Below are 14264 nucleotides of genomic sequence, written 5' to 3'. Positions count from 1 at the left end.
ACTAGAACTGATATCGGAATACAGCAAAGTTGCAGGATACAAAATCAACACACAGAAATCTGTAGCTTTCCTATACACTAACAACGAATCAATAGAAAGAGAAATCAGGAAAACAATTCCATTCACCATTGCATCAAAAAGAATAAAATACCTAGGAATAAACCTAACCAAGGAAGTGAAAGACTTATACTCTGAAAACTACAAGTCACTCTTAAGAGAAATTAAAGGGGACACTAATAAATGGAAACTCATCCCATGCTCATGGCTAGGAAGAATTAATATCGTCAAAATGGCCATCCTGCCGAAAGCAATATACAAATTTGATGCAATCCCTCTCAAATTACCAGCAACATTCTTCAATGAATTGGAACAAATAATTCAAAAATTCATATGGAAACACCAAAGACCCCGAATAGCCAAAGCAATCCTGAAAAAGAAGAATAAAGTAGGGGGGATCTCACTCCCCAACTTCAAGCTCTACTACAAAGCCATAGTAATCAAGACAATTTGGTACTGGCACAAGAACAGAGCCACAGACCAGTGGAACAGATTAGAGACCCCAGAAATTAACCCAAACATATATGGTCAATTAATATTTGATAAAGGAGCCATGGACATACAATGGCAAAATGACAGTCTCTTCAACAGATGGTGCTGGCAAAACTGGACAGCTACATGTAGGAGAATGAAACTGGACCATTGTCTAACCCCATATACAAAGGTAAACTCAAAATGGATCAAAGACCTGAATGTAAGTCATGAAACCATTAAACTCTTGGAAAAAAACATAGGCAAAAACCTCTTAGACATAAACATGAGTGATCTCTTCTTGAACATATCTCCCCGGGCAAGGAAAACAACAGCAAAAATGAGCAAGTGGGACTACATTAAGCTGAAAAGCTTCTGTACAGCGAAAGACACCATCAATAGAACAAAAAGGAACCCTACAGTATGGGAGAATATATTTGAAAATGACAGATCTGATAAAGGCTTGACGTCCAGAATATATAAAGAGCTCACACGCCTCAACAAACAAAAAACAAATAACCCAATTAAAAAATGGGCAGAGGAACTGAACAGACAGTTCTCCAAAAAAGAAATACAGATGGCCAAGAGACACATGAAAAGATGCTCCACATCGCTAATTATCAGAGAAATGCAAATTAAAACTACAATGAGGTATCACCTCACACCAGTAAGGATAGCTGCCATCCAAAAGACAAACAACAACAAATGTTGGCGAGGCTGTGGAGAAAGGGGAACCCTCCTACACTGCTGGTGGGAATGTAAATTAGTTCAACCATTGTGGAAAGCAGTATGGAGGTGCATCAAAATGCTCAAAACAGACCTACCATTTGACCCAGGAATTCCACTCCTAGGAATTTACCCTAAGAACGCAGCAATCAAGTTTGAGAAAGACAGATGCACTCCTATGTTTATCGCAGCACTATTTACAATAGCCAAGAATTGGAAGCAACCTAAATGTCCATCTGTAGATGAATGGATAAAGAAGATGTGGTACATATACACAATGGAATACTACTCAGCCATAAGAAGTGGAAAAATCCAACCATTTGCAGCAACATGGATGGAGCTGGAGAGTATTATGCTCAGTGAAATAAGCCAAGCGGAGAAAGAGAAATACCAAATGATTTCACTCATCTGAGGAGTATAGGAACAAAGGAAAAACTGAAGGAACAAAACAGCAGCAGAATTACAGAACCCAAAAATGGACTAACAGGTACCAAAGGGAAAGGAACTGGGGAGGATGGGTGGGCAGGGAGGGATAAGGGGGGGGAAGAAGAAGGGGGGTATTAAGATTAGCATGGATGGGGGGGAGGGAGAAAGGGGAGGGTGGGCTGCACAACACAGAGAGGACAAGTAGTGACTCTACAACATTTTGCTAAGCTGATGGACAGTAACCGTAATGTGGTTGTTAGGGGGGACCTGATATAGGGGAGAGCATAGTAAACATAGTATTCTTCAGGTAAGTGTAGATTAAAAATTTAAAAAAAAAAAAAAAGAAAGAAAGAAAGAAAAGGGGGATTACTCCTTAACAGGATAAAACTATTGGTAAATCAAAGATCAACGCATGCTTTAAATATCCTTAATGTTGATCACTTAAAGGGTGTCAGATGATCAGCTATGGAGGTACTCTTTTCTGATAATATTCCTTTCTCTTAATTAAAAAAAAAAAAAAAAAGCAGTTACTGTGTGCTGACCTCCAATGAGTTCTGCACAGTGGTATAGAGGGCATGTCAAAGTGTGGGCAAAGGGTCTGTTTGTTTCTACGCAGAAGATCAAGGCCTAGCTTGGATACCCAGAAAATGAACTAAGATACGATATGAGGAGGAGCTTCCGGCATCAGCACTCTCTGGAGGACTCGTGCCGGGGGATGATCATCAAAAAGCCTCCACAGGGATCCGGACGATGCTGCGGTTGTGGCTGCATCCAGCCCACCATCTCCTGGACTTGCCATGAGAAGGAGGAGGGAGATGTCTAGGCTGGCATGTGCATACAGTGAGACAACGAATTTGACCGGATCTGTCTGTTGGAACTCAACCAGGAGTTGGGAGGGGTGCAAGTTGTAGCACCCCAAAATCTCATGACTATAGACTATCTATGGTTAAAAGAACATATGGGATGTGAACAGATCCCAGAAATGGGCTGCTTTAATTTGTCTGATGGTTCAAGTACAGTTGGAAAATATCCATCATATCATAGATAAATTTTCACAAATGCCTAGGGTGCCTAAATGGTTTTCTTGGCTTCACTGGAGATGGCTGGTAATTATAGATTTGCTTTGTTTATGTCACCGTATTCCTATTATGTCAATATGTGTGTGCAAATTAGTTAGTAGTTTAAAACCTATACATACTTAAGGTACTATACAAGAAGATATGTCAAAGAAATAATCAATCCTCCCAAGTTTCCTTCATATGCTACATCTATAGCTTTTCTTCTTCCTTCCTAATTACAAACTTTAAATAGAATTCGTGCCTCATATCGAATTTACCGAGTATCATAATTCCTCCAGGTGGTAAAGATACCTCGAGACAAGTGCTGGGCATAGAAGCCACAGGGCATAAATCTGCAAAGAAGTAAAAAGCTAACCTTTGCAAACAATATGGCTTCTCTCTCACTTACCAACTTTACATTTCCCTGTATGGCCCCGGAAGATGACTGGTTAGCCAGAGACGGGTAAGATTCCTCAAGGGAGGAACAACCTAAGACAGGCACAGTCGCAGGGGGGCCATCAGGTGAGAATTTGGGGATCAACAGAGGTGAGGCTCAGAACCTCACCCCCCCTGTTTTGAGAGAAATCTTCTGCATCCGTGGATGTTTTGCTGCCCTTGTCTAGCCTGGATTAATACTTAGTCCATAGGCACACACCTGATCATCTGATCATCTACATTTGCCTTCTTACAGCACTAAACTATGTTTTCTACCTTTATCTTGCATCTACCTACCACTTCAGCATTTTATTAAAAATAAAAATAATAATAATAATAGGAGAAATGTGGGATCAACATATAAATCAAGTACAAAAATCAAATGAATATTCATATTTGACCTGATGGTTTATAGGTCATATTGCATGATCAAAACCGAAAGTTTCTGTGATGACTGCCCTTGTACTGTTCACCATGTAAGAATTTATTCACTCTGTAAGAATTCGTTCACCATGTAAGAACTTGTTCGTTATGCTTCAGAAGATTGGAGACTGACGAGAATTAGGCTTGAGATGGATTAATGATTGTACATTGAGCATTGACCCCCCTATACTGAATTTTATTGTTGTTAACAACCATTTGATCAATAAATATGAGAGATGCCCTCTCAAAAAAAAAAAAAAAAAAAAAAAAAAAAAAAAATGTCACCAAGCCATTCAATTTAAAAACATCAGTACTCTAATGATACTGGAATCATCACCACACATTTTCACTTACAGAGGACTGATATAAAATGTTATTCCCTCTGGTAATTCTGTACACATTACGTTTTCCTTTTTAAAATCCACTAGATATGGGTAGCTAAAATACTTAAGTCTCTACACATGCAGATTTTATCCAATTTCTACCTCTCCACAATAATATATGATGAAAATTTTGGTAAAAGAAACCCTTTTTTGTGATGTTATGTTTTTCTGAGATCTCAGGGTTTTCTTCTGATTTCCAAGAGTCAAGGAGCAAAAAGCTCTAATAGCAATAATATGAACTTAATTCCCATTGGGAATCTCAGAGAAGAAAAGATCAGTAAGTTGTCATGTTATTTGAACACAACTAAACAACTTGGCTAATTTAAAGTATTTATTCAGCCTAGAGAGGGTGAATAGTATAGGAGGTCCCTTTATGTGTCCATGCTGTATTCCATTCATTCTTGTACCACCTTGTCACCTAACTTCATCTGCATCTCCTCCCTTTTTGAGAGCCAGCGGGTAGAAGTACAAATATGAAAAGTCCTCTTTCATATGTAGAGCTATCTATGTAGATACCTAAAAATTGAGTAATTATTGCTGAGAAAATTAAATAGTTGTTTTACAAGAGAAATTATGTAACTTTAATTGCCATGTAATAATTTTATTAATGCAAATAATTTAAGTATCTATATGTTTAATGTCATGTTTTTCTAAAAGATACATATAAATTTAAAAGGCTAGTAACTATAACCATGGAAACTATACTGAAATTCTATTACTAAGAGGTGGGATTCTAATTCTGCCCTAGAATTCTTTCATTGGAAAGCAATGGTCAAATTATTACTAAGCATAAATAAATGTTATGGAATAAGTGAAAGCACATCTCTAGGAACATTAATACATTTAAAACTAAAATTCTACAAAATGGTTAATTTCTTCTGCACTTTGGAGAAAAGAAACTATGAGCAAAATCTACAGGATTCCCAGGTCCACAAGCTTCCTAGATTGCTTCAACTTCAAGCCCTTTAGAGAATTTTGGGGGCATTTGTCATTTATGTAAGAAAGTCAATGACCAAATCTTTGAGAAGCCAAATATATCATATAATTTTTTCCAAAGGCAGTAACTTATTACTTTACCCTCTCAGAGTCAATTGTGTAATTCAGAATATAAAAGAGAAATGCCTAAATTAGGGATTTCATAGAATAGTATATCTATGCAGTCAGTAAAACAATCAGTCAAGATGTACTTTGTCACATGAGAGATGTAATTATTTAGTGTAAAAAAAGTCTACAGAAGAGATGGCATTTTGTTTAAACATATATGTGCACAGAAAAGGATATCAAAATATTTATAGAGGTTATTTTTTCATGTACCATAACAGCTGAGTGACTGCTACTTTCTTTGTATGTGTATGTCTAAATGTGTTTGAGTATGTAAATTATAGCATAATTATAAAAAGGGAATCATAAAAAAAAAATACTACCTACTCCAAGCCTTCAGAAGATTCTCTTCTAAATAACTCTACTGCTATTTCTGATGGCAGAGGTTCCAAAAGACAAAGCTATGTCACTGAACATGTTTGTGAAATTCCTAGTGGATGTTCTCCCAGCATGTTTTATTTTTTACCACACATATGAAACCACATCAGGTATTTGAGGTTATTTTAACTAGTATGTTAAGGAAGTATTTAAGAAAAAAAACCTGATTTTCTTAGATGACCTTACTAGTATTTCTCTTTTTAAAAATGCTTTGAAAATATGTGGCCCATGGAGCTGTTCTTTGTGACCTCAAAGGCCTGGAATGGACCTTGTTTTGTACCCACATGATCATGATTTTTTAAATAAAATGTGTAAATGTAAAAAAAAAGAAAGAAAAAAAAGCTTTGAAAATCTGAGCATTTTTTTTATATTCAGAGGTAAACTGGCATAATAAAATGTTGACCTGATAATCCTATGCATGAAATCAGCCTCAAAGTTTAGTGTTCAAAATGGGTTTTCATGACTTTAATTCCATTCTGCTTTATTCTTTTAACTTACTCTAAAGATAAAGTATTTGATGTTTACTCTGAATATTTTACAAAAGCCTTCTTATTAGAGGGTAGGGAAAGAGAGATTAAAAAGGTTAGTTAGAATGAGATAGCTCAGTTTATAAAACTGTTACTCATACTGTAAATTACTGGCATGGTCATTGGGGCCAAGAAAACCTAATAAACAACATAGACAAAAATCACACTAACTTTCCTTACTATTCCCAGTTAACTCCATATTCATCAATGAACAATGGTCTAGCAGCTTAATTCAATTTAAGTATTTATTGAGAATTATTTTAGTGCCTTTGGATATTAAAGCATAACAATAGAAGAAAGTCCCTGCTCAGAAAGTTTGCATATAATGAGGCAAGTCTACCACATGTAAAATCCATGAAGTTTGCTGTATGGTTGTTCATTGTTTGATAAACTCAAATTCAGAGAGAACAGTATCTGTTTTACTGGGGGGCTCAGCTGCTCCCAGATACTCCAGAGAAATCCCCATGAGGTTTTCAAGGGAGAAAATTAAAAGAGAGCAGAAAATAACAGATTATCATGGATCCCCTAGTTACAATAAAGACTAAAGGAACATGACTATTATTTCAAAAAAAATGAGAACTGAATTGAGCACCTATGAGACCAGCTTTCATGGAACATTCAAATCTATTCTTGAAGACCTGATTAACAATAATGACAATAGCCATTTAAAATATTAAGTATCTTCACAACATTTAACTTTGAAAGCTAACCTACACAACTTCTCTTTTCTGATTTACAACTTGGGAAAACTGGAACAGATACATTAGAATTAGTTACTAATTTTTATTTCAAAGAAACACTATATTCAATATTTAAGAAACAGATATATTAAACACACACAAAACCCCTACAATGTCTACTAACCTTCATGTAGTAAGATTTAGAGCTATATCACGTGAGCATACACACACACACACACACCCCCAACCAACAACACAATATCTATTAACTTCAATAAAATGCACAACTTCAGGTCACCAAATGAGTGGTAAAACTTTATCAGTCCTGGGCATCATGCTTAAGATTTAAGAAGGACCAAGAAGCTAGATATTCCAAAGTGTCTGGGGTACTAATTTCATTATCTCGTATCACCTTCAAAACATCTATAGACAGTGATCTTGGATACAGTTGGGTGATGACTACATTCCTTATGTTTAAATGCAAGATGACAAGATGGCACACAAAAGAAAAGAAAAAAAGTGTTTTGTTCTAGAGATGGCCTACTACTACAAACTGATCATGGACTACCTTGCAACAAATACACTCTAATGAAAACAAAGTCTTAAACCATTAATAACAAACTGACAGTTTCTGCTAAAATCTATTAAATAACACAAACCAATACTGGAAGAAAATTGAGTTATAAAGACTGATAGAAAGTGGTGGAAGAAGCTCTAAACACAAAGATGTGATGGCAAACATGAGATATGGATTTACCACAGATGTCTACTTGGCCTCCTGAGCAATTTCATTTGTATCATGTATGAATTAAAATTAATGACAAAAAGAATAAATCATCACAAACTTTTAAGCTATAATCAGGAGAGAAATGATGCAATTCTATAAGCTAAACATGTATGACAAATAGAGTAGCAGTATGCTCAGAGAATGGTTAAGTATGGGGAGCTCAAGTACCTCAAATGAAAGCCTGGGGACAGAAGAAATGTTGAGCATCAGAGAACTACGGCCCAGTCTCTGTTTGTATAGGGCCCGTGAACTAAGAATTGACATTACAAAAAATCATTGCAATCAGTTTGATGATAGGGAACATTAACTTTGAACCCCAGTTAAGAGAAATGTTAGAGATCCATAAAAGAACTCTATTCTTCTAATTAGTAGACTTGTATTACAAAAAAATTATACTCAATTACTATTATTTTGAATTTCATCAATGAAAATTTTATGGAAATCTGTTTTCTCTTTTGTTATGTATCTCTATGGTATCCTTGATTTGTGTTTTATCCCCAAAAGCCTAAAATATTTTATCTGACCCTTTACAGAAAAAGTTACCAACTTCTGTATCAGAATATTAATATGAATAATAGGGAATATTTAAACTTTCAGGAAACAAAGAGATCCAACTATCTGAACTTAGATTTGAGAGCAGTGGGAAGCAGGAAGTAAGTAAGTCTGTTTAACAAAGGTTAAAGGTTCACTTTAAAACTAAAAGATGATTACCAAAAAAAGATTACAAATACCATAGTGGTCTCAGGTGCAAATCCTTAGAAATTACATGGAGAGTAAAGAAGATTCTTGACCACACAGTAGTCTTTTCAACCATCCTTATACACACTGATATCTAGCAAAATCACCTTACCAAAAGTAACATTTTTATAGAATGAAGTATAAGGATTTAAAAATAACTTAATCATACTCCTGTATGATCTTCTTTAAGATCTCAAATATTAAAAATTTTTAGAAATTACATTTGAAAGAAAATGTCAGTCCTGTTCTTTAGAGACGATATTAATTTTTCAAGATAATATTTTGAATCTGGTGTTGTTAATAAAGGTGTTGACAGACCTAGTCAACAAAATAATGTTAAACCCTAAAGTCAAAATTCTGCTGCTATCAGTGGTCTACTCATACATGTAGACATTCATTCTTTCATTTTATAAATATTTACATATTGAATAAATACAAGCATCTCCGATGTGCTCAGCAGAGCATTAGAGAGCACATGGTGAGCAAAAACTGATATAACTTGTGCCTTTACTCAGTTTATATACATTTTAGTAACCATGTAACTTTTAAGTACTTTAAGTAACAGACATACCTGTTTTGCATCAGATAGCCAAAATAGCTTTTCCAGGATCATAAAACAGAAGAATAGCTCAATAAGTAGCCAAAAGGCTATGTTCTTATACTTCCTCTATAACTGAACTAGCTATGTGACCTTGGATCACTTTCTGAATTTTAAAATTCATTCATGGATGTGTGTGTGTGATATGGATTCTTAGAATAGCAACAAAATTCCTTCCAGTTCAAAAATTCCGATTCAACCTTCTCACCTTGATTATTTCCACCAACTGATCTACACCACTGTCCCCTGGAAATATTGGTTGCCCTAGCAACAGTTCAGCCAACACACAGCCTGCAGACCATACATCTGAAAAGAAAACAAAGCTTATTAATACTTTGTAGCTTAAGGTGCATTGGCAAACATACGTAAAAATATTTTAATTTTACTCTGATCACAAAATACCACAAGCGAAAGTTTATACTATCCAGAACAGATGAAAAAAAGTCATCAAACTATCCCTAGTGAATTTGTAAATTACATGTTAAATTACTAAAGAGGAAACAGCCAATAAGAACTCCAATAAAGTAAAGTCTATTTAATTATTAGGTACCAGGCATTCAAGTCTTCAGCAACCAAGATGGGATTACAGCACCAAAACACAGAGCACTATTTTCTACTTAAAAATAAGTCAAAGTGACACCAACACCACATATTAGCAGGTATGCTTAGAGTTGCAGCAAGCAAGAGTTCAATATCCTGTACACAGGGTTTTTAGGCCAGTGCAAATTCTGAGAAAAATTTGTAATATGATTGACAGAAAAATGTACTTGAATATACTATCAGTTTTAAATGACAAGATAAAGAAATATGTTTTATTTCACAAATTACAAAATAATTTATTTTTAAGTCAAAGTGGAAACCTCAATTCTGAAAGGACACACTTAAAAATAACTTAATTAACAAATTTTAATAATTTACAGATAAAGTAAAAAAAATTTTTAATTTAAAGCATACATGCTGATTTACCCAAGATAATATTGGTTCAGATCTATTGTCCTGGGATAATTACTAATAGCATCCCCTTTGTCTTTTAAAAGTATTACCAAATGGAAGAATAAATTATATGGTCACTTTATTTATAGCCCACCATTAAGACTTCTGCAAGGAATACTAATTTTCAGTTTCTGGATAGCTGAGATGCCTGGGTTGTATGAACCGACACCATGTGCTTTAGGGAAATGAACATAAATCATTGCTGGGCTTTCCCATCTACTAGAAGGGAAGAATAATAATAAATGGCATGCAGACAATATATAAGAGGTCTCTCATGAGGTAAAATGCACTATCAGTAGGGATTGGGAATCCCTGCTCCAATGACTACTTTTTATTGACCTAGAAAAATGACAAAAAAACTTTAAGAAATTCAAAATGATTCTGTACAGTTTCAAGCTATGATAACCAAAACACCTATTTTGCAAACACAGACTAAAAGAGCCCTCTTTGATATATTAGGTAATTGCTAAATGAAGCAACCATGAAAATCTGCTAGGAAATCTTTACTTCATTTGATGTCAATAGTAATACTAACTCTTAAAGTCAAGTGGAAAAGATGTATCTCCTTATTATGTACATGTTGTATTTTGATCTGTTTAAAGATACCCCTTTACCTAGCTAATTAGATGGAAGGTAATATGCACCACTTCTTTCCTCTACAATGCATAATAATTCACCTCTGAAGACAAACCTGGAAAAATTGCAGGGGAATTATTTCACTTTCATAAAAAAACCATGGGAAACACTTTTATAGGCAGGATTCAGCTACAAATATGGGAGACAAGGAGCAAAAACATTAAGGAATACTATTGCTTAGTGATTCCCAAAGAGGATTAATAATCAAAAGATTCAGGTGGCAACTACACTAGTGGTTTTAAATTCATGTTAACTCAGGCAAATTACTAAAACCAAGATATTTATCATTTACTTGCAAGGAGATACCAAAATCTCTTTGTTATTACTTCACAGGACAAATGGGTCATATTCTACAGACAGAATAAAACAGAGCTAAACAGAAGGCACCCAAAAAAAAGAGTGCTTGGGTGCACTGAAGTTTCTGGTTATTTGGGATTTAAGCCAACATAATGCAGTTGCCCCTTGAACAACATGGGTTTGAACTGCCCAGGTCCACTTATACCTGGATAGTTTTCAATAAATATTATTGGAAAATTTTTGGAGCTTTGTGACAATCTGAAAAGACATTTCTTTTCTCTAGCTTTACTTTATTGTAAAAATATAATATATAATACATATGAGATATAACATGTTAATCAACTGTTATTGGCAAGGCTTTTGGTCAAGTAGGCTCTTAGAAATTAATTTTTTGGGAAGTCAAAAGTTATATATGGATTTTTAGCTATGAAGAGGGTGAGCACCCCTAACCCCTGAGTTACTCAAGGGTCAACTGTATTTTGCTTTATACTTAACTGTAATTACTGGTAAAAGCAATCTTTCAAGACCATCTACTTTAATATACTTACTTTACAGAAAAGGAAATTAAGGCATAATATAATAAAGTTCAATGATTTGTCCAAGATAAAGCACCTGAATAGCAGAGCTAGATCACTTTCAATTCCCAATCAAGACACTGCTGTCTTGCAAAACTGCCTCACTGTCACAGAATAACTATTTCTTCAAGGGTAAGCTTACTCAATTCCTTGTCTTAAAGAAGCCATTTGTTCTCTCTCTTCCATTTCTCAGTAAGACAACAGAATCAGTCATTAGCCTTAGCCTGGTTATCTCCAAATATGACAATAATTGAATGAGAACTAACTACTCTTTCACTTTAATCCATTGTCAAATATTTTTCTGAAGTGCACCTGCATTAGCATACTTCTAAATACCTTTGTTTTTGTGTTACAATCCTCCAGAGTCTTAAGACTCAAGTAACATAAGTCTAAAAAGGGAGGACAAACCTAGACTTGTTAGTCTTCAAAAGACTCCAGTCAAATTAGTGGCATACAGTGAGTTCTAAGCCTAGAGAGTCAGAAACTGGTTTTAGTTATGTAAAAACCAGGCTATTGGAAAGCAGGTACTAATACCTAGAGAATTGGTTCCTGCTAGAGAAAACAGACTATACCACCTGCCCTTCTTTTGTAAGAAGATTCCAAAGAACTGCTAAGCGCATGGACATTTACAGAAGTAAATTAGTATTATCAGAGCCTAGGCCCCTTGGACTTTTCCAGAGGTCATGAAGGGCAGTTATTTTCATAGGAATACTGAGATATTTTCTGCCTGTGGCATTGGTTGACATTTACACTTATGGTGCAAAAGAAATGGTGAGTAGAATTGTTAGCCCCTGGATACAAATCAAATGCTCTTTGAAATTCTGCCCTTCAGCAAAATAAAATTGATAATGTGTTTCTGTTTAGAGGTCTTTCTGCATATCAGAGAATTTCTACTTGTATCAAAAGACAAAAATTATCCAAGTTCTGATTTTTCTTAGTTTTCAGTTACTGTGGTTTTTAGGGTTGTTTTGTTTTGTCTTTTGCTTGGTATTTATATGCTTTTGTTTATTTGGATTAAGGAATTCTCTTCAGAAACAGTAAATAACAATAATAAAATTTTAACCTCCACCTGCACACCTTGCCTAAGGTTGCCCCTCCTTTCTTAGCTTCCTATTCATGTCCAGCTGATCATATTCTCTAGTTAACTCCTACTGGTGGGCTAAAATGGGGTGGAATAAGAAGAGGTCAATGAACACTGAAGCAAATTGTCTCTATTTAACTCCTCCTATCACTAAAGATCTCTCATGAAGACTTCTACAGAATCAGTGGGTTTAGCCAAAGTACTAATGAAAAAGTCAGAATTTTTTAATGTGACTTAAAATTAAATAACCAATTGAGATAGCATAGTAGGAATGTCAACAATATGGTCATCCTACCACATTTATCATAAACTTAATGGATGCACATTCTCCAACTTGTGATCCAGCTCAGAAGTGATTTTCAGAGGAATTAAAAACAAAAAACGAAAGGAAAAGTATACTTCAGATTTATTTGAAATGTTACAGTAAAAACAAATGTAATCATAAAGGAATCATGCAATCATAAAGGAATAGCTTTATTATTCTCTCCAATTATCCAAGAAACCCAAAAGTAGAATAATAAATATATCTTAAATTCTAAAAGGTGAAATTTTAAAAATTCAACACGGTTTTACCTATCAGTCTTTAAGAAGAAACGTATTTTGGGGCCTATCCATCTTTATATTTAAGTGAAAGTATAGATTAGTAACACTAAATTACTAAAAACATGATACAATTAGTAATTATAAGCCATTATATTTAGATTCAGTACTTACCTATACTAGAGGTATAATCAGTGGCTCCAAAGATCAACTCCGGCGCCCTATAGTACCGAGAACAGATATACGAAACATTGGGTTCTCCTCGGACCAGCTGCTTTGCACTAATAAAAAAATATATAAATAAAAAGCAGGAGTTCTTTAAACTAAACAGAAATATTAAAAGAACCATAACTGCTATCATTCATAATACTGAATGTTCATCTAGGATTCATGTAATTCTAATCATACAACATGCAAAAAAGAAAATAAGAACCATTTACTATCTCTGAGAAAAGAAACTTGTTATTCTGACATAACAGCAATTTTTAAAGAATGCATTTGTCAACTGTCACCTAAGGAAAAAGAGTTAAGTCACAAAAGGATAAATGCTGAAATTCTTCTGATCCTCTGTTCCCTGAATTCTACCTCTATTCAAATTCAAGGGCAGAAAAGAAGTACTGCCCCCACCAAAAAGCATTAACAGATTGTAAGAATGAATCCTTCTTACCCAATATGATTTCTTTAAAGGATAAGAAATTGGCCGTTTTCTTATAATTTGACTCCTAAGAGTAAGTATCTCAAGGCTTACAGACCCATCTACTTTATTTTTCTATCATCTCGGTCAGTTTATTAACTGTCTAAACATTCATTATTCAATAAAAAAGACAGGCCCTCTCCTTTAGGAGAGAGATGATTCACAGCCTATGAATTCTAACTCTGCTGTTGTGACTTTAATTATATGTTCTCTTATCCAACTTCCCTTCCAAAGACTTTGGGGCATTTACTTTAAACATTAAAGTAAATTGAAATTACTTTCTTTGAGATGTCTCTCAAGATAACTTGGGAGACACACAGAAACTGTTGTAGAGGCTCTTCTGACATAAAATAGCAAAGATTAACACAAAATAAATATAAATAATATCAAAACAGCAAAAAAATAAGGAAAGGAAAGGTTTAAAAAGTTTTGGGCTAAAGGCACAGGAAAATCCGATTAGAGAGAGACAAAAGCGGTCACAGGGTTTCCTAGTTTGGGCTTGCTGTTCTTATATTTACTTCTGGTCAATAGTAACTCTAACCTTAAATCTATTCTTCCTTCATCGTAAGTTTTGCAGAGGAAGAGTTTCTTTTTTAACATTCTCACCAAGTACTGACACACAGCAACTATTCCTAAACTAATAAATATTAATAAGTAATA

The 14264-nt window shown here is 34.5% G+C and overlaps 1 protein-coding gene across 7 annotated transcripts in view; it reads right to left on the bottom strand.

Moving 5' to 3' along the window:
• GSK3B (glycogen synthase kinase 3 beta) overlaps nt 1–14264 on the bottom strand; it is a 255961-nt gene that overhangs the window by 68448 nt on the left and 173249 nt on the right. For all 7 annotated transcript variants that reach the window (XM_073231586.1, XM_073231585.1, XM_037013045.2 and 4 more), the window contains 2 exons: nt 13085–13191; nt 8997–9094 (listed from right to left, as the gene is read on the bottom strand). In XM_073231586.1, coding sequence (XP_073087687.1) covers nt 8997–9094; nt 13085–13191 — 205 coding nt within the window. The remainder of the gene's footprint in view (nt 1–8996; nt 9095–13084; nt 13192–14264) is intronic.

Source organism: Manis javanica, chromosome 3 (assembly GCF_040802235.1).
Source record: "Manis javanica isolate MJ-LG chromosome 3, MJ_LKY, whole genome shotgun sequence".
Classification (NCBI taxonomy): Eukaryota; Metazoa; Chordata; class Mammalia; order Pholidota; family Manidae; genus Manis; species Manis javanica.
The sequence above is the reverse complement of the archived record's forward strand: the minus strand, read 5'-3'. Positions and strand labels throughout refer to the sequence as shown.